The following is a 27063-nucleotide window of genomic DNA, read 5'->3' on the forward strand; positions in this document are numbered from 1 at the left end:
AATAGTCAAGAGGGCAAAGGAATTCTTCAAAAGGCAGTGATGAAAAACACATGAGTAAATAAAGGAACCCCATCCAGCAAGGATGTTCTTCCCTTAAAGTTTAATTATAAAATTTAAATTATTTTTCTGCATTTAATATTTGAAAGCAAAAGTAATGATTAACAAGTTTGCATTTAATTTAAATTGGTAGATAAAGTTGTAAGAGTTTTAAAGGATAGAGGTTTACCATTTCCTTTCTTACCTCTTTGCCTATTAAACACTTGCCAAAGTCTCATGCAACTAAATGAAAGAATTATGGATTGTATTGAGTGGTATCTCCAAACCCTGTTTCTTTAAGCTCATTTTAATTACTAATGTTTTCATGCTTTATATTGTTAGGATAATACTGGATTTGATTTATTTAGTATACTTTTTTTATGTTTAGAGTTTTTAAATTTTTGTAAAAGATTCAGGCATACTGGGCTGAATTGTTCTACAACATCTGTAATCTATAGCACAAAAATAAATTTAATAAACCTTTTTTAAAATTTTGGTTTGCTATTGTTGGAACACAGTCAAAAGGATTAGTAACTGGTCCCATATGGGTACCATTGTAAACAAATTCAAATGATTTCAGTCACTACTGAGATTCTACCAATGAGTTTTTAAAAGGTTTTGCCTCATGTTCTTGAACTGCTTAGTCATTTAAAAAAATCTGAAGAGTTCAAGGTTCACCTACCTTAAGTGACTTTATCATTTCTAAATAGGAAGTATATATACTTCTAGCCTTGTAAGTCCATTTCTAAAGTCACGGCAAGATATAATGGATATAATTTCTTTCTTCACATGCTGTATGTAAATAATTTGGATTTTGCTCCACTCAGACAATGCTAAAGGAAAGTCTGAATCAGATTATTGTTGCCTTTGCTTGACACAGAATTCACATGGGAGGTGAGTGGTAAAAGACACTCACCTCCCTTGTCCGGGAGTAAAAGACAACACAAAAGATGTGATTGATCCTTGATCTTACACCCTTGATAAACTCACAGGGGTGAATGATAAAAGGAGACAACTTCAAGGCAATAAACACATTTCCTTTCTTTGTCATGCACTGCATGGCTCTTTCAAAATGTACAAGAAAAGTAACAAACAGGAACATCTACTAGACAAAGAAGCACAGTACAGGATATCAAAGACTGGGTTACTTTATGTCACTCCATTTTTTTATGTCACTCCATCATGAAATGTTATGCAGGGGTGGCAGGAGAGTCAGTAGGGTGGTAGACTGGATTATTCTATCATCGGTGTGGTCATGCTGGAAACTACATTTCCCACAATCCCCTTTCTTCTATGCTTCCAGGTTAAAGGTGGCCAAAAGTGAAGTGTTGTAAGATTTAAGCGATGAAGAGAGAGATGTTAAGAGACAGACATAGAGGAACCAGAATGTTCCAGTTCGTCCCACTCTTCTGCTGTGTTCAGTTCCCTTTCCCAACTGCTGGCATACTCACCAAGGGCAACCCCACTCCAGATGCTTCACTGAGAATTCACAGAGGTAGCAGCCATGAAAAGCCAACAACCTCTCATAGACTTCTACACCAGACCTCCTAAGCAGTCTTCAGTGTTCCTAGCCTCCAGAAATCCCTGCAAGTTCCAACTTGTTCACCCAGACCAGAGCTGGTTAATAACCTTTGAGTTGTCAATTCCTCTTTTTGCATCTTTCCTCTTCCAGTTTCCCCCCATAATTGTGTACACTCTTCTTGTTTTTAATTGAAGTATAGTTGACTTACAATATTGTGCTGGTTTCAGGGGTATAGCAAAGTGAGTCAGTTATATACATATATTTTTTCAGATTATTTTCCATTATAAGATAATGAATATAGTTCCCTGTGTTATACAGTAAATCCTTGTTGCTTATCTATTTTATGTATAGTAGTTTCTATTTGTTAATCCCATACTCCTAATTTATCCCTCCCGCCAAGCCCTTTCCCTTTTGGTGTGTTTTCTATGTCTGTAAGTCTGTTTCTGTTTTATATATAGATATGTATTTTATATATATAATACATTACATATGTATAATTTTGTATTTTTTAAGATTCCACACGTAAGTGATCTCATATTTGTCTTTGTCTGACTACTTCACTTAGTATAGTATTCTCTAGGTTCATCCATGTTGCTGAAAATGACAATATTTCATTCTTTTTTATGGCTGAGAAATATTCCATTGTATATATACACCAAATCTTTTTTTTTAAACATCTTTAAAATATATAATTGGAGTATAATTGCTTTACAATGGTGTGTTAGTTTCTGCTGTATAAAGTGAATCAGCTATACATACACATATATCCCCATATCTCCTCCCTCTTGCGTCTCCCTCCCACCCTCCCTATCCCACCCCTCTAGGTGGTTACAAAGCACTGAGCTGATCTCCCTGTGCTATGCAGCTGCTTCCCACTAGCTAGCTATTTTACATTTGGTAGTGTATATATGTCCATGCCACTCTCTCACTTCGTCCCAGCTTACCCTTCCCCCTCTCTGTGTCCTCAAGTACATTCTCTACGTCTGCATCTTTATTCCTGTCCTGCCCCTAGGTTCTTCAGAACCTTATTATTATTATTTTTTTAGGTTCCATATATATTACACCACATCTTCTTAAACTAATCATCTGTTGATGGGCATATGGGTTGTTTCCATGTCTTGGCTATTATAAATAGCTCTGCTATGAACATTGGGGTGCATGTATCTTTTTGAATTAGAATTTTTGTCTTTTCCAGATATAAACCTAGGAGGGGGATTGCTAGATCATACGGTAGCTCAAGTCTTAGTTTTTTAAGGAACTTCCGTATTGTTTTCCATAGTGGCTGTACCAATTTACATTCCCACCAACAGTATACACTCTTATTCTGATAATAAATTTGTTGTACCAAAATTTTCACAGTGGCTCTGCTTTCCTATTTGAATTGACAGAGTTAAAGGAACGTGTGAACTCTTCGTGAACAACGTTCAGAGATATCTCTCAGAGAAGTGGAAAACTTGCAATGAGAACACATCAGGCTAGATTAAGGGGAGAAAGAAAAAAGATGAGAATAGTTAGAGGGAAGTAACCAGAAGTTTCAAAGAATGGAATTATCAGGGGCACAGCAAGAGCACAAGATACTCCAGTGGGAAGATCTCGGAACAGTGAAGAGATGGGTGACAGCAAGAAAATTTCTTTACTCATTATCTGCCTGGGCACACCTTCAAATTGAATGGAAAAGACATGATCACTTCCTTTTATGTTTCCTTACTCCTGTACTATTGCATTTAATTCATCTGCCTTGTCTGTCTTCTCCACTGGGTCAAGGGCTTCTTGAAGACAGAGATTTTGTGTCCTACAGCTCTAAGACCTCAGTGCACTATGTTGTATATGGTATATGTTCAATAAACACAACATATCTTGTGTATTTATTATCACAGCAATCCTATGAAGACTTTATTCTTTTCATTTTACAGATAAAACTGAGCCCCTCAAGAGATTAAGTAATTTGCCATAAGCCACATGGCTAGCAAATGGAGACTGAAACTGAGAACCTCTAGACACCAGCCCCTGTGTTCTTCCATGTGTATGCAGTCCACAAAAATATCTGCCAAAAAATCATGCTGGCCAAAACACAGATTCCTGGACCCCATCTAAGAGGGTCTGAGTACAAATCTGTAGATACTGCCTGGGAGTCTGCATTTAAAAAAATGAGTCTTAATATATCCTTATCCCATTAAAATATGAGACCCAGTGTCCCTAAAGCCACCGGTTCTGCATGGAAATCTGAAAGCGAATAGGGGAGATAAAAGACCATAGGTGGGAAGGGCTTCTGGATCAAGACATGCTCTCTTAAAAGCAAGAGAATGGGGCCACTTTGAACACTGAGGAAAAGGGACCCAAAGAAGAGGACGAAGAGCTGTGTATTAACTGGTGGAAGGGACACGATGCAGCAGAGAGGCTGGAAAATTGGGCTTTCATCAGACTGGGGGATGGTTAAATTGCTGAAGGAAAAATAATGAGTATTTCCTCAGATTTGCTAGTTTACTAAACCCTCTCACATATTGTCTGATTTAATAGCAACACAATCAACCTTAATGAGCACCTAGCAAGTGCCTGGCACTGTCCTGGGTGCCTACTGTTCGTCGGGATTAGTCTTCACAATAACCCTGTCAAGTAGATAATACTCATCTCCAATGACACAGCTACAGAAGGGGAGGTGGAGAAAGTGTCACAAGAGGCTCCAGGTAGTGATTCTGCAGGGAAATGTGATATTCACGGTCCTGGTTATACAGAAGAATCTAGGTCAGTACTTCAGCTTCCCGCTCTTAAATCAATGAGATAAGTTAATAACCTCTATGCAGTATCAAAATCCAAGAATATGAGGAGAAGTGAAAAAAATGGAGCTGTACAGAATCCTGTGCAAGACCACATAACTGGTGATGGTTTAGAAATGAGCAGCTGGCTGGAGAGAGACAGATGGAGAGATAGGGACACCCTAACACACACTCTGAGTACCCATGGGAGGTAGAGAAAGACGGGCTTGGGAAGGAATCTGCTTCTTATACCCTTCATCAAAGCACCCTGTGATGGTTCTTCGTTATTTTTTTGAAAGCAGCATGCACTTAGACAGAACTTTCATCTGAAAGAAAAGAATCTCGAAACACTACCTACCGTTCATGAGGGCGTAGGTGAGAATCATTACAGAGTTGTTTAGAAAGCTATTTTCTTCACTGATGACACGGAGAGTCGCCTTTTTATCTTCTTCTGAAGAGTCCTTTGATGTAATGCCAGCAGACAGGTAAATGATGACCATGTCTGTATCTAAACAAAAACATGCAAACTGAATGTTACATCGGAGTCTGGCTAAAGGCAGCTACTCAGTTCCTCTTTCACTGGGCTTTCCTGCCTTGAGGACCTGCCCGGTCCACCGTTCCTACTCCTGCCCATCTGATGCCAGGCTTCTGTCTTTCTGCATCTGCTGTTCTTTTATCCTGCCCGTGGTGGGCCACGGGGCCTCATTTACCCAGTGTCAGGTAAGGAGACGTTCCTAATGAGTTCACCAGATCGAAAAAGGTGTGTTGCATTAGGCATCTACGGTTGTGGTAATTTAGCCATCCTAAACGGACATCTTTCCTGCCTTCTGAAATGGAGGATTCAGAACCTGCTTTACCTTTTCCTTAGTGTCTCAGGGTCTTCCCCAGGAACACACATTTTTTGGGGGACTAGGTTTTTGAAAAAAAAAAAAAAAAAAAAAAAATATATATATATATATATATATATATATTTATTTTTATTTGTTTGGCTCTGCCAGATCTTAGTTGCAGCACAGGGACTCTTTGTTGCTGCATGAGGGATCTTCGTTGAGGTACATGGGATCTTTAGTTGCAGCATGCAGGATCTTTTAGTTGTGGCATGTGGGATCTAGTTCCCTGACCAGAGATCGAACCCAGGCCCCCTGCGTTAGTAGCGTGGAGTCTTAACCACTGGACTACCAGGAAAGTCCCAGGACTAGGCTTTAAAATGGTGGTTCTGCCAGGGTCTCCTGAGACATGTAAGGTTATCTGTCTCTATGCCAGGTAGTGCCAAAAACATTTTTGTTTTAAAACTCATCAGTGTAGGAGAGCAATAAAAGCATGGACATAGGAGCCAGGTTGCTTGTGTTCACATCCCAGCTGTGCCACTTTCAAGCTGTGTCTGGGTTGTTTTAGGCACATTTCCTAACCTTTCTACACTTAAATGTCCTTATCTACAACAAAATGGGGATAATGATAGTATTTATTTCACAGGGTTGCTGTGAGGATCAACTGGTTAATTTAAGAGTGAAAGCCACCGCCTGCCGATGCAGGAGACACGGGTTCGTGCCCTGGTCCGGGAAGATCCCACATGCCGCGGAGCAACTAAGCCCGTGAGCCATGGCCGCTGGGCCTGCGCGTCCGGAGCCTGTGCTCTGCAACGGGAGAGGCCACAACAGTGAGAGGCCCGCATACTGCAAAAAAAAAAAAAAAAAAAAAAAAAAAAAGAGTGAAAGCCAGACTTCCCTGGTGGCACAGTGGTTAAGAATCTACCTGCCAATGCAGGGGCCACAGGTTCGATCCCTGGTCCAGGAAGATCCCACGTGCCACGGAGCAATTAAGCCCGTAAGCCACAACTACTGAGCCTGCAGGCTGCAACTACTGAGCCCACAGGCTGCAACTACTGAGGCCCATGCACCTCGAGCCTGTGCTCCACAAGAGAAGCCACTGCAATGAGAAGCCCGCGCACCACAACAGAGTAGCCCCCGCTCGCTGCAACTAGAGAAAGCCCGCATGCAGCCACAAAGACCCAACGTAGCCCAAAAATACCTAACGAACTAACTAAATAAAAATTAAATGTAAAAAAAAAAGAACATTAAAAAAAAGGGTCAATTATAGTTTAAAAAAAGAGTGAAAGCCAAAGGGTGATGGTAAACAGAGGATAAAAGAGAAAAGAAAGAAACCTCAACACAAACAAAACAAAAATGAAACCCTGGCATTGGCGTGAAGTAGCTAGCACCTATGACTCTAGAGTAAAATGACTCTCCAACCAGGGCTAATGATTGGGAAGTCATTTTAGCTCAGGGTGAAAACTTCTTTCAAGTGGATTTACTCAAAAATAAAAGTGGTGCATTTCCTACCATTAAAGATGCAGAGGCTGAATGATGGGTTTAATGGAGGAAGGGAAGGAAGCCAGCTGGATTTTTATACTGTCTTTTTAATCTGAGATTCCCTGATTCAATATCTATTTTTAAGACAACCTACACAGACGTTTACCTTTTTATTGAGAAATAATGATTGATATGCTATATGCTTAATTCTTCAGGTTCTTATGGTTGTCATTTATCTGACATTGCTTTATAGTTACTGGGGTAGGCAACCTTCAGGTTGGTTCCCCAATGATCTCACTTCCTGATATTCACATTCCTGTGTGGTCTCCCTTTGAATGTGGACTAGATTTAATGACCGGCTTCTTGTGAACAGAATGCAGCAGAGGTCACAGGGTGTCAAGAGATGGATTCGGTTACAGAAAGACAGTGGCTTCCACCTGTGTGCTCTCTCGGGGAAGCCAGAGAGCATGTTGTGAGCTATCCCATGGAGAGGCAAGGTACTGAGGCCTTCAGAATCGAATCTGCCAGCAACCATGTGAGTGAACTTAGAAGCAGATCTTTCTCAAGTTGAACTATGAGATGACAGAAGCTGTGGACAACAGTTTAACTGCAACCTCATGAGATATCTTTAGCCAGAGGCACCCAACCATGCTGTGCCCAGATTCCTGACCTACAGACACTGAGATAATAAATGTTTATTGCCTTAAGCCAGTGAGTGTTGGGTAATTTATTACCCAGGAATAGATAATTTAAAAAATTATCCTAACAATTATGAGGGTACAATGACAGAATTTTCTTCCGTTTGTAAATTTCCATTTTAGACACTGAAACATCCTTTATTATGCAGAATTGAATAATTACTACTAAGACTTAATATATAAGCAAGTCTTTTTTTTTTTTTTTGCGGTATGCGGGCCTCTCACTGCTGTGGCCTCGCCCGTTGCGGAGCACAGGCTCCGTACGCACAGGCTCAGTGGCCGTGGCTCACGGGCCCAGCCGCTCCACAGCATGTGGGATCTTCCCAGACCAGGGCACGAACCCATGTCCCTTGCATCGGCAGGCGGACTCTCAACCACTGCGCCACCAGGGAAGCCCTATAAGCAAGTCTTAAAGCTAATTTTGATGCTTGAACAATTCTCTAATAAATATTAACTGAAAATTTAAATTACATATTTTTTCATCAGAAATTAAGATATGAAAGCTGATGTAAAAAAATGTCATAAGCTAGGGAATATCCCTGTCTTAAACTAGATGTCAATCATTTTCCAGTGTTGTAAATTACAGTCCTGTAAATTATTTTTTTGGGATGCTAAACAGCTCACTTAAGCTTCAGACTGGAAAATACTACTTCACCCTAGCAGGTGGAATACAGATATACCATGAAGCTAACAAACCATTGCCCTGTGGTTTGTCATTTATGTGTGATAAATTCCTGGACACCTGTGAGACTGACCTAAAATGAACTCTTGAATTTTCTTACTTGGCTTTATGATTCTGGATAAAACACGCTGTCACTGAGAGCTGGTTTTAGGCACAGGTCCACAACTGGAAAACCAGAAGGGCCTGCAGCCTGCAGCTCCTTTAGTTGCCAAGCATATTTTCTTTCTGTCCCAACAATAAGACATACACTCTGCAAACATCCTCACTGTCTCTGCCCAGCCCCTGACTCTACTCCTGCCCTATCCTTAGGCAAAATTGAGTTATTTTTCTATTTTTAGATATCAGATCTGCCAAATTTGGTCTGATTTATTTTTTTACTTACTAGGATATCCCCTCTCTAGTCGCTCATGGAACATTAAGCCTTGTGATTAGTAATGTTAGGGATGAGTAATTATAGGGACTTGGGGCAGGGCAAAGACATAGCATGTACCTGGAAGAAAATGCAACCCTCTCCATTTGACAAGTCCCTGTCTAAGCCACCAGCATTCCTTGGGGTCAATATCAAAGGGGAAAGAACAACTCAAATTTGGGCTTTGCCCACGACATTAGATTCCCACTCCTAACCATCTTATTCCTTCTGCTACAAACCAGTTACCCCCCAGACAAACCCAGAACAAACAATCCAAATGAGTCGATGGTATCAATTACAGATCTACCATGGGATTGAAAAAGAGCCAGCACTGGATAAAAGTTTTAGATTTTCTGATTAGTACAAAGCAAATTAGTACAAAGCCACCATGATATATGCCATGTGGCTTCTGTTCATATGACCACCAATGTGGGGCAGATACTTTTACTTTCATTTACAGACTAATCCTTATAATAACCCTACAGGGTATGCTCGTTGGAATAATCCTACCCCACGGCCTTCAAATAGTGCCAGGTATACAGTAGATGCTAAATAATTGCCTGTGGAGTGAACACAAGTAATGACGTAGAGTACAAGCTCCTAAGAGGAGTACATAGACCCCTCACCATGCTGTAGCCAAGGCTACTAACAGTCCTTGACTGTCTTTGGGCTTGGGGTCAACTTAGAACGTCTAGGGTATCTGCTCTCCTTTAACCAGAGCTAGAAGGCTTTAAAAAAAAAAAAAAAAAAAAAATATATATATATATATATATATATATTTTAACGTGGACCATTTTTAAAGTCTTTATTGAATTTGTTGCTTCCGTTTTTTATGTTTTGGTTTTTTGGCCACAAGGCATGTGGGGTCTTAGCTCCCCAACCAGGGACCGAACACCCACCCCTTGCATTGGAAAGTGAAGTCTTTAACCACTGGACTGCCAGGGAAGTCCCCAGAGCTAGAAGTCTTGAAGGAAACAGAATATCATAATAACCACAGCTAATATTTATTTAATATTTATTATGGAGCGCTGGATCTTATTATCACTCCCAGTTTGCAGATGGGGAAACCAGACCTGGAGAAATCAAATAATTCACACAAGTTTAGAAAAATTTCAGAGTAGGAATTTGAACACACATTGGTTGAAATTCAAAACCCACATACTTAACCACTGTGCAACATTGCTGGAGAGCAGCTCAAACCTCTCCTTAATAAACTGGGTAATACTAATTCCTGACGTGTTTCTTTATGCAATCTAATTTGGGTTCTTTTTTCTTTGAACAGCCAGTAGAAGTTGTAAAGTGGAGGCCTGTGAGCTAAACTTTAGAAACATCTTACTTGGCCTAAAAAAGACTCCTCTGAGCATTTAGAAAAAAGATATCAAAATGTGTCCAAATCTGTGATGGTCACTCTTCTTTCCATGTTTTTGCTCGCCAACATTAAGAAAACCCCCCAAAACCCAAAGGAGAAATGTTTCCTGTCAAAGCAGTCTTCTGCGAATGTGCAGGGCAGGAAGGTTTGTAAGAAGAGGTTTAGTGAGGTCTCTATTCACAGTTTTAAAGCTGGAACAAATGACAACATTTGAAAATGAAGGGGTTTCACATAAAAATCCAGATTTCTGGCTTCTCTTAAAACAGAAGATCTGGCAACACTGGAGAGGCATTCCTGCAAGGCAATGAGAACAGAAGAGCAGCTGCCTACTTGATGGAGCATACGCCCTCTAGCTTCCTGTGCTCCCCAAACAATCCTTATTACCTTACCTCGAGCTCACTTGACATACTCACTGCCTGGCTGCTGCCAGTATGACGTTTCTCTCCATTACTTAAACAGTGTAATAATCATCAAAGTTGGACTTCATCTCTAAAGATAGTTTGATGACTGAAGAATCAAGTAAAAAGAGCACATCTGGTGAGGAATACTGACAGCCAGATGGCAGCTGGTAAATGGCATCCACAGGTGAATGGCATTGACCAACTAGCCAATCTGTCTTGAATACTTGAGAGGTCAGCCTTAGCCTTTGGCCTTATTGAACTATAGACAACTTTACACTCAGCCATCCTGTAATGGTCTGTGGATAGCTGGTTCTTGCCAAGGCTGGCAGGCAAAATTCTAAGATGACCCCAGGGACCCCCACCCTGTATGACTCCCTCCTCTTGAGTGTGCGTATGACCAGTAATTTGCTTCTGGCCAATAGAATGTGGCTAAGGTGATGGGATATCATTCTTGTGACTGTGCTATATATTTGGCAAAGATGGAGGGATTCTGCAGATGTAATTAAGATCTTAATAAGTTAACCATGAGGGAGAGTAATCTGTTTAAATCAAAAGGGAGAGTAAGCCTGATTAGGTTAGACAAGCCCTTTAAAAGAGGGTCCAAGCCTTCCCCGAAGTCAGGGGCTTGAAGAGAAGATGCTTTCCTCCTGGCCTTGAAGAAACAAGTAGACATGAGTTTCACAATTGCAAAGAAATGAATTCTGCCAACCATTGAGCTTGGAAGAGGACTCTGACCCTCAATGAATCCACAGACTTGGCTGACACCTAGAATGCAGCCTTGTGCAGTCCTAAACAGAGAAGCAGCTCAGCAACACATGGACTCCTGACCCATGGAAACTGTGAGATAATAAACCGTGAGATAACAATACACAGAAACGTAAAACTGATACGCCATTTACCATCATTAGCTGTAATAAATACAGTAGCTTCTGTCTTTCAAGGGCCCACCATGTGCCAGGCACTAAGTTGTGCATTTATCAATGTTGTCTTAGTTTTAATGCAGACACACTGAAAAGCTTGAAAATATATTCTTTAAATTTATCTCAATAGGATACGTTCATTGAAAAAAACAACCTACAAACAGATTTTCGAATATAAAAGAGAAAACGACATAGATTCCTTTCAGTAGTTTCAAAGCATGTATCGTATTTCAAATATCCTTCCCTTTACTTTAGCATGCATCCTAATTCCAGATTTTCTTTAACACATGAAAATTAAATTAGAGTGCCTTTGTACATTTGAAGGGCTGTGCTCATCTAAATGACAGCTGGTTAGAAGAAGGAAGGATCAAGGCAAGAATTCCGGCTGCCCCCTTTCTGAGCACATGCGCACAAGTGGACAGCCACTCTAAGTCACTGAGGACGCGAGGCTGACAATTAGCATCAAAAAGGATGTGGATATTCTCCTGGGAAATAAACGGGGATATGTTCCTAATAAAGGGGCAGGAAGAAGAGGCTCAGGGAGTAAAGAAATCGTGCAGACTGAGTACCTTTGATTGGAAAAGATGAGAAAATCTAGTAAGATCCTAGTATTATATGACCATTATGACAGCACAAGAAATTTTTAGACCGTCAATTTAGAAAAAGAATCCCTCTAGACATAGTTATGTGATCAATTTACAACATATTTCTATTGCCATCCTTTATCTGTTAGTTTATGAGCAACTAATTTATTAGTAAGCAAAGGCACTTACTTGCTTGGAACTTGGTGCTATTGTTTGTGCTTCGAATCAGCTGAAATGCCTTTTGAAATCCCACCGCGTGCTGGGTAGGGCTGTCCAAAGACTTGACGCTGCTGACAAAGGTGGACATTTTCCTTTTTGTCTCACTGGTGGCTGGAGACAGGAATGTCTTATAGCACTGGTCAAGTGAGCAAGTCCTGACGGTGTCTGCCACAGTCAGCATGGAGATCTGGAGGGGAAAACAAACAGACAAACCTTGTTATTCTGCCAGGGAAAGGTTTCTTACATTTCAGAAGAGCGCCAAAAGTGACAAGTCCTACAGAACAGTTTTGGAGAGTTTAAAAAGAAATGCCTAGAGGCATCAACCTATCAAATTTGAAGAAGATTAGTTAAGGAATGGTAAGGGACAGGGACCCTAGAATTTGGCTTTTGTTCCAAGATGAAGTCAGCAGTACGGTGTTCATCTAGAACATTAAAAACAGTATTTCGCACACAGAAAAATCTTGGCAAGTACTAATCGTCTGGATTCTCCTACTGGAGGTGGCGGTGAGGGTAAAGGCATAGGGTGCGTGTTTTAAACAACTAGATTAGTGAGTAAAACCTTAGGAGGTGGAAAAGTCAAAATGATGAAACAGAAAATGTCTACAGGCAATAGATTATCATTAGTTGTAAACACACCTATCTCTGAGGTATCCTAGAGATTAGTAAACCTCTAGCAGCCTTCTTTTCTCCCTTCCCTCCCATCAATCTTGAGATAAAGACAAGTCATCTACCAGTGTCCAAGCCCTTGCCCTGTTCCTCCTTAGTATAATTTCCAGTGTGAAAGTCACAGCTAATTAGAAGTCTAGGCAGGGGCCATTAAGGAAGTGCAAGACTCAGTTTGGTGGGGATGGTTTTATGGAGAGATTTGGAACCAGGGTTGGCAGCTGCTTCCTTAAATATTAGAATAAAAACGACAGCACTCTCTTTTCTCAAAGTCATTTTTAAAGGTGGATTGAAAAATACATATCATAAAACATAAAGAACTTTAAAAAAGGTATTCAAGAAAGACCCGATGCCAATGGGGGGGGGGTGCAGTCACTGGGGTCATCATCACCTTATCGTGTTCATCGATGGCGCTGAGGATGACCTGGGCAGCGTCCTTGGCAATCTGAAGCTGGGTGTCTGTGACGGAAGCCCCGTGGTCCAGGATCACTACTATGTGCTTTGACTGCGGCCGGACAGTGGAGACGTAGATAGGTCTAGAAGGGGGAGAAGCTCTCTGGGGTCAGTCCTGGTTTAGAGTAAAGGCCTCAACCTAACACAGCTATGAGTGCTACAGATAGGCAGGCACGCTGGCCTCCCTGTGTTTCCGGGGGTTTGGCACAGGATGAAGACCAGCACGGAACGAGAAACTATTCTGGTGCACTGAAAACAACACCTCAAGACAACAGCGTGTGTCTGCAGAACAGGGATTGGTGACTTCTGCCTTCCAAAGATTAAAGCACCCGGGAGAAGGATTTAAGAAGCAAAGCCTTTGGAAGCCTGGCTTTTTCAGCATATGTGAAAGTCCACCCTCCCAGGAAATGGAACTGGTGGCCCCCCGGATGGCAGAGACAGAATGGCAGGGAGAAAAAAGTCCACCAGCCAGCGCGGGGTCCTCTGCAGATTTAGAGTGGGGCTTGGCTAAAACCGAGGCAGCCTGTCATCTGTAAGCACACTGAGCAGCTTTGAATAGCTGGTCTGGTTTCTCTCTCCCCAGACAAAAGCCACTGCTAGGAGGGCCCTTTTCCTTTCTGTACTGAAACAATTTACACAGGTCAGCCACCAAAAGGCCCCTTATCCGAGCATTTAAAACTGTGCCATCAGATTTGTCCAAGCCAGTGATGGCCACTCTTCTTGCCAGGTTTTTGTTTGCCAACATTAAGAAAAGGGGTGGAGGGGAGGGGGGGCAGAGGTGGGGGGAACGCCAAAGGAGAAGTGCCTCCCACCAAAGCAACCTTCTGCTAGTGTGCGGTGCAGACAGGTTTGTGAGAAGAGGCTTAATGAGGTCTCTATTCACAGTTTTAAAGCTGGAACAAATTAGAGGGAGCTTAAGAGAGCAAATCAGCCTCGAGAGAATTCTCTCCTTTATCGCCACCCCTAAAACACTAGAGTTTTCTGTGAAATGTTAGATGCCAGTTGAGTCACAAAAGCCTGCGCACAAATTAAGAAATACAGGCAAAGTACCCCAAAAACTCAAAATTGGGCCAAGTTTACACTAATTGTTCTCAAGCCAAAAGTCCTACATTAATACTAAAGCACTACTATATTTTCACTAGTCAATACCATTCAGCCAAGTAGGGAAACTGGATTAAAAAAATCCAAGAGCGGTGGCTACAGAAGCGAAAGAGGCAACAGAAAATAAGGAAATCTGTCTATCCCAACACTGACAACCATGTCGAATACTGAACTTTTAAGTCCTCCAAGCTAGGTGAGTAATTCTTTTTTTTCTAAATGACATACCTCCCCCTCCTTTCCAGTTAAACTCAACATAAATGAAGAGCAGAATATGTGTTCACACTGTCACAATAAATTGCTAAAAACTGCTTTACTGGGATACATAAATAGCAGCATTATATGTACAATCTGGGGCAGTCCTCATAGCGTGATTGGCTCCTTTCTGATATGCTCTGCAAACCCACTCCACACTTCAAAGGATGTGGAGACCTTGTAAAGGCCTCAGAGGTGAGAAGACAGGTCAAGAGACGGCGACAGCAATCTACGAGGAGAGGAACTCAGATTACTTAGTCAAGGGAACAGAGGCTTGAGGATTGATTTAATGCATATTTAGGGTAGAGATTCGTGAAACCTCCCGAGTGTAGGTGAATGTTGATTTGTGACAAGGTGCTGCTTTTCCTTTTGGACCATCTCTCATAGGTGATTCATTTAAAAAGCAGAATGCCATCTAATCTATCTTCTTAGAAGTAAATGAGAATTAGATGGTTTATGGTGTCTTTGGCCCCTCCTGAGAGATGAGCCAGACTAGAACCCAAGGTCACGGATTCTGGAACAGTCTCCAAGATGCTCAAGCCTTCACCATGCTGTCTAGGGAGGGAACAGAAGAAACCATACAAATGATACAAATGTCCCTCTAGGAAAAGCACAGAAGTAGTATTTTCCTTGGGGAAAATTTTAGATACAATTTATTTATTTTTTTCTTCCAGTTGTATTGAGATGTAATTGACATACAGCACTGTATAAGTTTAAGGTGTACAGCATAGTGATTTGACTTGCATACATCATGAAATGATTACCACACTAAGTTTAGAATAGATATAATTTAAAACAAAGATGGAAAGAAGCTAAAATGGTGGTTTAGTCTCAAAAAACGTGGCATGAAAAGCAGGCATCTTGCACTAGTTCCAGAAGTTCTGGCATCAAACACCTAACACTGCAAAACAGAAACTGTGGTGATTAAAAAGGAAAGTATCTTTGCCTAAGGGGTTCTGTAAATTGATGAGTGTTGTCATACAAATTATCTTACCATTACCGCCCTTCTAGCTAAGTGGTAGCATCTCAAGTCATTTCCTGAGAAAAGCAGCATATTAAGGATCCTCGATCCAGTGTTTTCTGGACAACCTTAAAACTTCTAGTAGCTGAGATTTGCATGTAAATTTCAAAAGGATGGCCAAGCATGTTATCACAGAAGGGAAAGCTGAGAATCACAAACTCTATTCTGAGATATGCTGTAAAGTCTTCTAGCGCTGCCCTTGAGAGAAGGTATTATCATTTGTCTCTTAACGAAAGTGTCTGAAACTCAAAACAAACTGGGCGCTTCAAATTTTTTTATTTCTTAGTAAATACCTTGTTTTACTTGGCTTGTTAGATAGTTCTGAAAAAGTTCCAGACTTCATCATTTGCCTTCTCAGGCATTTCTACACCCACATATGTTAAATAATGAAATCATTTCAGGATAAGTTTCTGAAACCACAGTTTGGAGGCAGAGCTGTGTGTATGAATGGGGAGTCTATATTTTATACAGATTACTCTTAAGCAGTAATTAAAACTTTGGCAAGCAAGTCAACGTACCTACTGCGATGCTCATAGCTGCCCTTACACCGGAACTTGTGTGCTGGGAAAACAGTGAAAATTCCTTCTTCTGAACTGAAATACTGCCACTTAATTCCAGGGTTGGATTTCAGGTTGTCTGCAAGAACTGGAGGAGTGGGGAAAAAGACATATAACCAACAAATCCACAGGTGCACGCAGGCACTGTGCCTCAGGCATCTGTTTTGCATAAATGGTTTGTACTATGAAGAAATCCCAGTAGGTATAAGGCTGTAAATTTCCTACTAAACATTTTCTTTCTGTCCCTTAAAATACCCCGTGAATAGAAAATGTAATGAATGTTTCAGTCAAGCGAAGCAATCAGTCTTAACATTGTATGGTGACACTGTATGTCGTGGATTATTTTTCCAGCGTAAGTGATTCATTTGCATTAATCTCTCTCCTCAGTGGGCTGGTCCCTGTTAAGCCAGTGTATACTTGCTGGCTTGGGGTATGTTCTTTAACTGTGGAAAACACTAATATTAATAGGCTAGTCTCCCGAGGGACTAGACCCGTGACCTTGACCTTGTTCACTTCACTATAAGGGAAACAGCATTGATAGTACTTGAAAAATGAGAACCATAATCATTCAGGAAGAGCTGACAGAATGATTCCAACATGGCAGCATTGGAACAGAGGCCTTCCCTCACATTATCCCATTTAATCCATAAAACAACCCTAGGATGAAGGTGGTATTATTATTTTTTTAACATCTTTATTGGAGTATAATTGCTTTAAAATGGTGTGTTCGTTTCTGCTTTATAACAAAGTGAACCAGCCATACATACACATATGTCCCCATATCTCCTCCCTCTTGCGTCTCCCTCCCACCCTCCCTATCCCACCCCTCTAAGTGGTCACAAAGCAGAAGCTGGTATTATCATTCCCTACTTTGGAGTTAAGAAAATATGTTTACAGAGCTTAAGCAAATTGGCTGAGGCCTTGTCAGGAACTGGCTGAGCTGGGATTCAAATCTGGGTGTCCTGGCTCCCGTGTTCTTTACATGAGTTGGTGTTGTCTCCCTTCCTAAGTGCACTGCATCACTGCCACTGGTTTGCAGCTGGGGCGGCAGCCACCTTACTGTGTGCAATACTGTCCCCAAAACTCCACAGTCTTTCCCTCTTCTCTGATGCCCCCTCACTCTGCTCCACACCACCTCATTTATGTATTACACACTGTAGGGTACTGCTTTACATGTTGCAAGATATACAAAGATGAGCAGAAAACAAGCCCTCCTATAATAAGCAATACATCAGAAGAATTATATAGAGGGAAATGGAGCAAAACAAGAAAGCATGAGGTGTATTTGGCAAAAATATATATATAAAGCTCTGAATGCCACAGAGCCGTCCTTCCCCCATCCCTTTGGCCACGCCTTGCAGCATGTCAGAATCTTAGTCCTCCGACCAGGGATCGAACCCACACCCCCTGCAGTGGAAGTGTGGAGTCTTAACCACTGGACTACCAGGGAAGTCCCCAACACACAGCCATCCTTTAGTCTGGCTTTGGGGTCAGCAAGCTTCTGTAAAGGGCCAGGTGGCCAGTGATTCTGGCTTTGCAGACCATATGGTCTCTGTTCCAACTACCCAACACTGCCTTGTGGTGCGAAAGCAGCCACAGACACCCATAAAAGAATGTGTGGGTGTGTTCAAGCAAAGCGAACTTGCGAACATCAGTGGCAAAGCCCAGTTTGGGCAGTGGTCCTCCAACCACGCTGTGTAAAATGTACTCTGTGGAGGCCTTCAAAAATGTTCAGCAGTTATACCCTGCCCAACACACACCGAGAAGCTATGGCACACTGTAGCCTCACACAAATCCTAGGAGTAAACAGTTATTAACCCCAAGTTACAGATGAGGAAACAGGCTGAGAGAGGTTTGTTGACTTGCTTGAGGTTTCACAGTGGACAAGAAGGGAGTCAAGCCAGTGTATGACCACAACGCCTATCCCCCCTTTCTCCACTCTGTCAGCCAGCCGTATCAAGGTCATCACCGGGACTCAGGCGACCACTCTCTCTCCGGGGACCAATGCTGACGTGAGTGCATGTAAACACGGAAGAGGGCTTTTCTCTGCCTTGTCTCCTGGGAGTCTGAAGCTCAACCTTGATCTCATGTTAGCACTCTTCTCCAGGCAGCCCTGCCAACCCAGCAATAAAAAGGCAAACACCGCCTTTGGGAGAAAGGAAAGCTCGGTGACCTCATTTAAAAGTAACATCTGTAACAATAAACAGGCTACAGTGAGACTATTAAAAGGGGAGCCAATGAGAGCAAGAATGTTTTAAAAATAAATCAGAATCCACATAGTGCGTGATACATTTAGTCTCACCACAAAAGATCATTCTGGTTCCATTCCAGCACTGGAGCCTAAGTATTGGGCAAGGTTCCTCAAACCCTCCTGCTGAGAACTCCTTTGGTATCTGATTAAATTTCATCTGTTATTCAGCACTAGCTGAAGATGACGGCTATGATGGTAATGAGGACCCCAGGGCCCAGAAGCCATCAATCTGTCATTGTGGTGTGCACCCCAGACAGGCCCCTCCTGACTTAAAGGTGGAGGTGGATGATAGCCCTACTATCTATGCAGAGAACCCAGAGGGGTCTTCCCCCATTCATAGGAGTCAGTTAGGCGTTCTGACCATTGGATCACGTGGGCTGGGGTCCCACACACTCACTCTTTCCTCAGAAATGCTGGAAGCTGTCCAGGAAGAAAAGCTGGGCAGACCTCCAACCTGTGAGCCCACGATGCACAGTGCTAGGCTTTAAGTTATCAACAGGCCGGGTCTGTATCTGTCTAAACTGCTCTGCACACTGATCTCAGACAGACACACGTGAAGGAGGCAATGAATGTTTTCTCCTCACTGAAGCTGAACCCGAACCCCAGGACAGAAGTTCATCACACCCTCTGACATCCTCCAGCATTTTACCTCTCCCCACCTTCTAGCTAGAATTACTGTCCTAACAGGAAACTGTTCAATCCTTCATCCCTAGACTCAAAGATCCCTGAGGGTGAGATCTATATCTGAGCCATGTCTGTTACCCCTGAAGCAGAGATTCCCAGTACTTTTCACATCAAGGCGCACACTCTGCATGATATCTGCAGCATACAGGCTGGGAAGATGTGCATGGAAGTACTGTTTCTCGAATGTTTTGATACTTTTGTTTGATAAATTCTAAAATCTTACTTTCCTCTAATGCCAAATCCAATTAAACATAAATATAGAGCAACGATTAAATAAATCAATATAGAGCAATCATAATTCTAAATATGTTTAAAAGTGATAAACACTCCCTTCTCCCAACACTACTGCCAATGCAACCAGTACAAAAATAGGTAAATGGAGAGAGAAAAAGCCTGCTTGTCGGATGATTTCACGGGACTATACATGTCAAAACATATCAACTGTATATGCTAAACATGTGAAGTTTATTAGATGTCAATTATTCCTCAATAAAGTTGATTTGATAATAGTGCAAATTTATTGAGCATCATACAAACTAGTTTTATACACAGTTTGATGTTTTATAAAGACTCTGTGAGTTTGCTACTATACCCATTTTACAGATAAAGAACTAACTCGCTCAGAGTCATAAGGGCAGAGTCATGATTTGACCTAGGTGTCTGCCTCCAAAGTCCTGGCTCTTTCCAGAACACTATAGTGTTTCTACATGTCCATAGATGTATGCTGAATGAATTAGCAATGAATAGATAAAAAACGCACTGAGTACTTCTTGAGAGGAAGAATAAATATATAAAGAGGTTGATGGTTCTCAATCAGAATAATCAGTTGCATCAGTTTGTAAATATACAGTGTAAATAAATACAATTAAGGAGACACTTGACTCCTTAAGGAACGATTTCAAAATTGAAATAAGACATAAGGCTAAAGTCAGCATTTAATCTTGTGAGAAAAAGCAAACTGCTAAACTGCTAAAACTGGCACACACCAGCTGGGAGTCCAATGTCATGGGCTTTACCATCGACCCCACAGGCCGGTCTACCTGGAAAATGGCAGAGACACAAGCTACAGCTTGGAAGGTAGAGTTGACGGTAATTACAGCACTCAGAACTGTGCTTGAGGTCAAACAATAGTGTATTTTAGATAATAAAGGGAGTTTTTATTTGAGAGAGAAACTATAGCGCTGACACCTCTTAATTATTTTGTAGGTGCTCAACTGGTTAGAGATGTGAGCCTGATGTGTCTTTTTCTTTCACTGTCAAATTGAGCAGGCATAAGAAAGCCATTTGGACACGGGCCCAGTGCTATTTTGCACTTTTTACTTAATTCAGGTTGGCTCTTAGGAACTAGAAGGGATACCCTGGTAAATCAGACAGACTGGGAATAAGTAGCCATGGGTTAAAGTGCCATCTCTGACTGGCAAGCTCTCTGACCTTCAGTTTAACTTTCTATCCAGTATCCAAAGGCATCTTTCTAAAATGGAAATCAAATCCCACCACTGATTTGCTTAAAACTGTTCAAAGGTTTCCCACATAATCATGCCTAGTATTAAATCCAACCCCGTCAGGCCCTGAACCATCTGGTCCCTTCCTACTCCTCAGCCTCACCTTTCGCCTTTTCAACTCACTACGTTGTACATCGAGAGCTATTTCTTTTTAGTTCTGTAAATATGCCAATCTTTTTGCAATGGAATAACTCTTCACCTTCTCAGAGAGCCCTTCCCTGACCACCCTCCATTATTATCCTCCCTTAGAGCATCCAGTATTTTCCTTCATAGGAAATTTTTGCCAGGGATGGCAAAAATTGGTAAGTTCGGTGTATTTATTTCTGCTGCTATTTGTTTCGTGTCTCTCACGCAGAGGAGCTGTCAGTCCCAGGAGGACAGGGGCCAAGTCAGTTTTGTTCATCACATTCCCTGGCCCTGGCACAAGCCCAGTTTTTAGGAAGCACTCAGTCAGTATTTGCTGAGTGAATCAGTGAATGATGATGTTGGCCAAGGCATGTGATTTCACAATCTCCACATCTGTAAAGTAATAGATTTGGACAAGGTGTTTCCAAAGACCCTGTAGAAACCCAGAGAAAAGTGGTAAGAGGGCAAAGAATGAAGGTCAATAGGAAGGAAGTACATGGATTTACAACTAGAGAGAAAGAGCTTTTATCAAGTTTATGAAAGAAAAAAGGAAGAGCATTCTCACTTCCTATTCGCTTAGAAGCTGTAGGTCAGTACTATGAGATTACTAATAGTGATTCAATGCTTTGCAAAATGTCCAAACAGTACCAAGAAACATTTAAATGAGAATGATGGAGGAAACTTAATAGTGGCCTTTAAAGGATGGGGAGCTCCCTGTGATGGCTCCTGGTTCTTTAAAGGCAAGCCTCTCCATCCCCTTCAACAACTGACTATTTCTCACTTACATGTCCTATGCTAATTATAAGTGAAGACCAAGAATTTTGCCATACCCATTAGCTTATTTTTTCTTTGACAAACTGTCATCAGATAAGCAGCTGAAAAACTGTGCCTTTCCTCTTTCTAGGCATTCCTGTCTATTGGGTCTCAAGATCCGCCTGCACACAGTGCACTGAACTGTCTGTGGATAATTCTAACATATGGGTCCCAGATTCCACAGTCCCCAAATATTTTCCTTCCAATTTTATCATCTGCATCTGACTAGTTCTTATGTCATTGGCCTCTCCAGTCAAAACAAAACCAACCACGTCCCCAAACTCCTTGCCTGCCCTCTTCAATGCTTAACCCACCAGGCCAATGAGAAAGAGATGGATTATGAACTGCTTGTATTTGGGCTGTGACTTTCTCAATAGCATTATCCAGCTGAAGTAGGGACAAAGGGAAAATGCCCTGTAACAGAAAGCCTGTGCTCCCACTTCGAGGAACTTTGGGCTTCCGTAGGCCCAGCCCAACACCGCTCAGCAAAGCACACAGAGCTTTCTACTTCCCACAGCCTGCCAAATGTAAAGTACAGGAGCTGTCCTAAGCACACAGAGGTGCAGACACACAAAAACACACATACTTTCCTAACAGACCGGAAATTACATAGCACCTTTCAGTAATACTCTGTGCAACTGCAATCCTTTTAGAGGGAAGGAAAATAAATTAACATCCTGAGGACTCCAAACAAAATTTCTGGCATTATACCCTATCACACCTTTCCAATTCCTACTCCCGGCTCACATCCTGATTATCGTTTTACCAGGTATTCTGGAGGGGCCATATTTCATGGATACTGTGTATGCTGTTCCAGAAGGGGCAAGCATATTGAGTGTTTGACCACGTACCAGGCACTTTGCAAGGTCTCTTATTTATATTATCTCAGTTAATTCTTACAACAACTCTATGAGGTGGGGTTTTATTTATTATTCAGGAAACCAAGGCATATAGAGGTTAATTTTCCCAAGTATTTAACAGCTAGCAAGAACCAGAGTGTGGAGGTTTACCAAAGCGATACTATTATCATTTTATAGCTAAGGATGTTCTGGCTCGAAGGGAGGAGTTACTTAAGCTTTGGGCCTGGGATAGGATCCAGGCCACACAGTCCTCTGATTCTTCCACTGAAGCCCATTGCCGAAATTAGGTTAATGGCAGCTGACCCAGCCATCTCACTGTATTTACTTTAGTCTAATACTAAGGAGAGGACATCCACAAATCTCTGATTATGTTCCAAGCTCAGTTTATCATGTCCATTCTAAGCTAATCACATAATGTAAAATAACCAGTCCATTCTGTCCTTGATTCTGTTGAGGCAGTTTGGTCATGGGCTCAGATAATCCAGAACAAATTTCTGGGGCAATCCAAAATCAGCACAAGATCCACTGCTCTACCCTCTTCCTTTCTCAGAGACCATTCACAGAGGACCCAAAGGTCAAGGTAGTTTCCAAACACTCATGGAAAGAATAAGAGAAAATTGATAGAGATGGAGTTCTCAAGCCTGGCTGATCATCGCAATCAGCTTTTGAAACCTACAGATTCCCAAGCTTTACCAAGCCAACATTCTGATTCACTAGGTCTGGGTTGGGGGCCAAAGAATAGGTATTTTTTTTTTTTTTTTTTTGTGGTATGCGGGCCTCTCACTGCTGTGGCCTCTCCCGTTGCAGAGCACAGGCTCCGGACGCGCAGGCCCAGCGGCCATGGCTCACGGGCTTAGTTGCTCCGCGGCATGTGGGATCTTCCCGGACCGGGGCACGAACCCGTGACCCCTGCATCGGCAGGCGGATTCTCAACCACTGCGCCACCAGGGAAGCCCAAGAATAGGTATTTTTGACAAAGCACTTCAGGTGACCCTGATGATCAGCCAGGTTTGGGACAACTTAACCAAGATGTTAAACTCCATTGTCCTGTCCGTTTCCTTAGCTTCACTTGCTTCTTAAGACTCTCTCTCTCCCTCTCTCTCTCTCTGTCTTCAGCATATAAATATTTTCAAGTTGCTCTAACTTAAAAAACTATTATCTGCAGAACCCTCCCTAAATCTTACCCCTTCCTAAGTTATCAGTGACCTTTCACCTTTTCTCTGCCGTGGAGAGTGGTCTCCACGGACTCTCTGCTTCTTACCATCCCATTAACCACTCATCTTGGATGAGGCCATGCTTGCTTAGGCCATGGCCCCTCTCCACGACCCCTCCCACTTTTGGATGACCTGGTCTACTTGGAAAAGACCTAATCTTTTCCCAGGCTAACTACTCTTCTATCCGTTCTTCACAAAGCTCTCTTGCCTGCCCTGCTTAAAGTCTGTCAGCTGCTTGACTTCAAGCTAAGAAACAAATCAAAACAAAAACCAAACCAAACCCAAAGCAAACTCCTCAGATTGATATACAAGGCCCATTAAAATCTGGCTTAGTGCTACCTTCATTTTCCGTTACTTATTATTCCTTCCTCCACAGTGGTCGGCACGTTTCACAGATTCTGAAATGGGAAATGTGTTTGCCACAAGCACGTCACCTAATTCCTATGGTCTTCTACGACTCAACTCAACCTCACAATTTGGGTCAAGTGCCCCAGGCTTACCTTTATCATGATAGCATTTAGCACTGCCTCAGGACCATCTGTCTGTTGATTTTTCTCCTCATTCCTATAGGGCCCTCAACACACATAGGACAAGGTTGTGAGCTCTCTGAGGGGAGAAATTCTGTCTTAATTACCCTGGTGTGCGCCACAGTAACTACGGTAAAGTTTGTCACCTGACGGAAGCTTGTTATGAGAGAGAGAGATAGAGTCAGGGTTGGTTCTGGTCTCAAGCTTTGGTGAGGAGCAAAATGAAGCTGCTGCTAACATATGGAACATGGGCTGGGGAGGAGGTTTGGGTGGGAAGAGAGAAGATTATAGGTTTGGTCAAAAGAGACTGAAGTGTTATTAGGCAGAATACAGTAATGGGGAGAAATGCCTTCATCTTAAGCAGTCTGTTGTAAGGAACACATCGGACAAAGAGTCAGGACATGTATGTTTAGTCACATCAATACCAACAATTTGTTGTTTGACTTTAGGTAGGTCGGTTAATAGATCCTATCTAGTTTAGGTAGCTAGGCTTGTTTCTCATCTATAATATTGAGTAAACATTTTTCCTTGGTATCCATGGTAAGACTAAGACAAAAGTATGTAGCAGTGTATGAGGTACCAAGGAACAATGGACTGATTTTCTTGTGTGCATTGCATGTTTGAAATCACCATAGTTAGTTTCATGTAAGTAATACTATTCATCTGGATAGTCTGTCTCTATATAGTCTCCCTATACCTGAAACATTTATATGTGCTGATTTGCTGTTAAGCTAAGAAAGCCAGGGCTGACTTATAGCACATCACGACTACATTCTTCTCTTCACTAAGGTCCTTCCAAAAGTTTCAGTTATTCCATTACAAAGATGAGACGACAAAAGTACAAGGAAATCCTAGTTCTATTCATTCATTTATTCATTCAATAAGCATTTACTGTGTACCTGCTATGGGTAAGGCACTGGATTGAGCACCTGGCATACAAAAAATAAATTAAAAGGAATAGAGCATCAAACAGATGTTCAATAGAAAAAAAATTAAAATTCTATAATAAGAATGTACCACAGAATAAAGTAATGAAGAGTTTTAGCTGGGCCAACACAACTCTGAAGGGTCACCCCAGCCTCTAAGCTCCCCTGGGGGTGGCTGAGGACTCCACTGAGGCTGTATCTCAGCCCATCTTCCCCTACTGCTCAATCCTGCTTCCTTCCCTTTCCCCACAGACTGCCAAGCTCCATCTCAGAGTCTGCCTCCTGGTAAACCCAACCTTCTACAACAGACAAGGAATTCTTACCGAACAAGAGCAAAGTATGGAGGAGTAATAGAAACTGGAGATTGGAAGCAATGAAAAGGATTCCCTGAGGATACAGCTCAGAGGTCTTCAGGAAGAGGAAGAGGAAGAGGAGAAGAGGATGAATTTTAAAGGCTTCCACCTTTATCTTAGAGGTAAACTATCAGAGGTTTTTGAGAAATGGAGTTATAGGGCAGATATTTTCAGAATACCTACAATGTGTAGGATATATTGAAAATGAGAAAGAATAGGAGAAGGGAAAACTTTTGGGAGGTTTCTCCATTAATTCATCTTCTAGAAAGGCAACGAAGATTTAAGTTTATGGTATTGGAGTGGAGAAAACAAAGGGGATTCAAGACACACCTTTGAACTATGGAATCTAAGCCAAGTTTCCCTTCAATGAAAAGGGTAACGAGGGACTTCCCTGGTGGTGCAGTGGTTAAGACTCCACCCTCCCAATGCAGTGGGGCCGTGTTTGATACATGGTCAGGGAACTAGATCCCACATGCATGCTGCAATGAAGAGTTCGCGTGCCACACTAAGAAACCCTTGAGCCTCAACTAAGGAGCCCGCCTGCCACAATTAAGGAGCCCACGTGCCACAACTAAGAAGCCCAGCTGCCACAACTAAGACCCAGCACAACCAAATAAATAAATAAATATTTTTTTAAAAAAGGATAAACGAGGCCTACCTTACCACTGGATGTGATGAGAAGGAAGAGGGACACACAGGTAAATGCCTAGCCAGGTGTCTTGTACATAGTAAATACTCGGCAAATATTCATTCTCTCACACTCTCATTTGGTCAAAACTGTTAAAGCCTGAAGTACTGGGTAGAAAAAGGCAAGGAAGAATTCCCAGTATAACCAGGAGATGGGTACCCAGATTGGGGAGTAAGTTTAGAGGAAAGTGTTCTTGTTTGTTTGACTGTTTTAAATTTTGAGGTAGCTATAGGATAATCATGGAGAGATGTGTCCCCTGAAGTTGGTTCCTCAATAAATAAACTCAGAAACAGGCCAGTGCTGGAGACAGAGATTTAGAATTGAGTAGCATGTGGTAGGAGTGGGAGTACTGCATAAATCGAGAACATTCAGGGAGATAACACTCAGTGAGTAGAGTGAGGTGGTGAAGAGAGGACATGTGGGGACATCCACTTCAGGGAAAAGGAGCTCAAGAAGAAGGATGAGACGGTCTGGGCACAGAAGTCCGGGGATAAATGGCACAGAACAATTTTATAGGAACTCAGGATTACAGAGTTTCAGAAAAGAAGCTTACATGCCAAATGTTATATAGCTGTCAAGTGAAACTGTGGAGGGTTCCCTTGAGATCCTCCAGGGAGCAATGATATAGTGAAAACCGAGGACAGTCTAAATGTTGAACTGGAGCAGATTGATTGATTCAACAATGTTACACAATTATACACTGCTACAATGATAGAGATGTATATTTATTTACATAGACACAGAAGAATGTCCAGAATACATCTGCTAAGTAAAAAAAACCAAACAACAAAAAACCAGGCTGTATCCATTATGATCATAGGTATTATGGAAAGAGTATATATATACTCTTTCCATAATGAATACATGTGGCTAATAAAATCTTCTGAAATCAGTGTAATAGGGTTGTTGTGAGAAACTATAAGATGAGACTTCATAGTAGCTCGCAGTATAGGAATAGAGCTTGGAGGGGAAGCAAGGTGAAGAAAGGGCCCTCTGTTTATGTACTTAATTTTGTGTATATACATACGTACACCCACATACATGAATGTAAACGGAACCATATAACCTCAAGAATCTAGATTTCTCAGTGGCTGAATAGTTTTTTAGATGTTATAAAAATAATTACCAATCTTTTATAATACTAATACAATCATGAAGCTGGAGTAATTA

General features: G+C 41.8%; 1 protein-coding gene across 1 annotated transcript in view; it reads right to left on the bottom strand.

Moving 5' to 3' along the window:
• The window catches only part of CACHD1 (cache domain containing 1), a 214865-nt gene that overhangs the window by 46977 nt on the left and 140825 nt on the right, over window positions 1–27063 (bottom strand). Inside the window, exons 5-8 of the mRNA XM_059045484.2 lie at window positions 15911–16037; window positions 12957–13101; window positions 11873–12089; window positions 4670–4819 (exon numbers count right to left, since the gene is read on the bottom strand). Coding sequence (XP_058901467.1) covers window positions 4670–4819; window positions 11873–12089; window positions 12957–13101; window positions 15911–16037 — 639 coding nt within the window. The remainder of the gene's footprint in view (window positions 1–4669; window positions 4820–11872; window positions 12090–12956; window positions 13102–15910; window positions 16038–27063) is intronic.

The sequence above is a fragment of the Kogia breviceps genome, chromosome 1 (assembly GCF_026419965.1).
Source record: "Kogia breviceps isolate mKogBre1 chromosome 1, mKogBre1 haplotype 1, whole genome shotgun sequence".
NCBI classification, from domain to species: Eukaryota; Metazoa; Chordata; class Mammalia; order Artiodactyla; family Physeteridae; genus Kogia; species Kogia breviceps.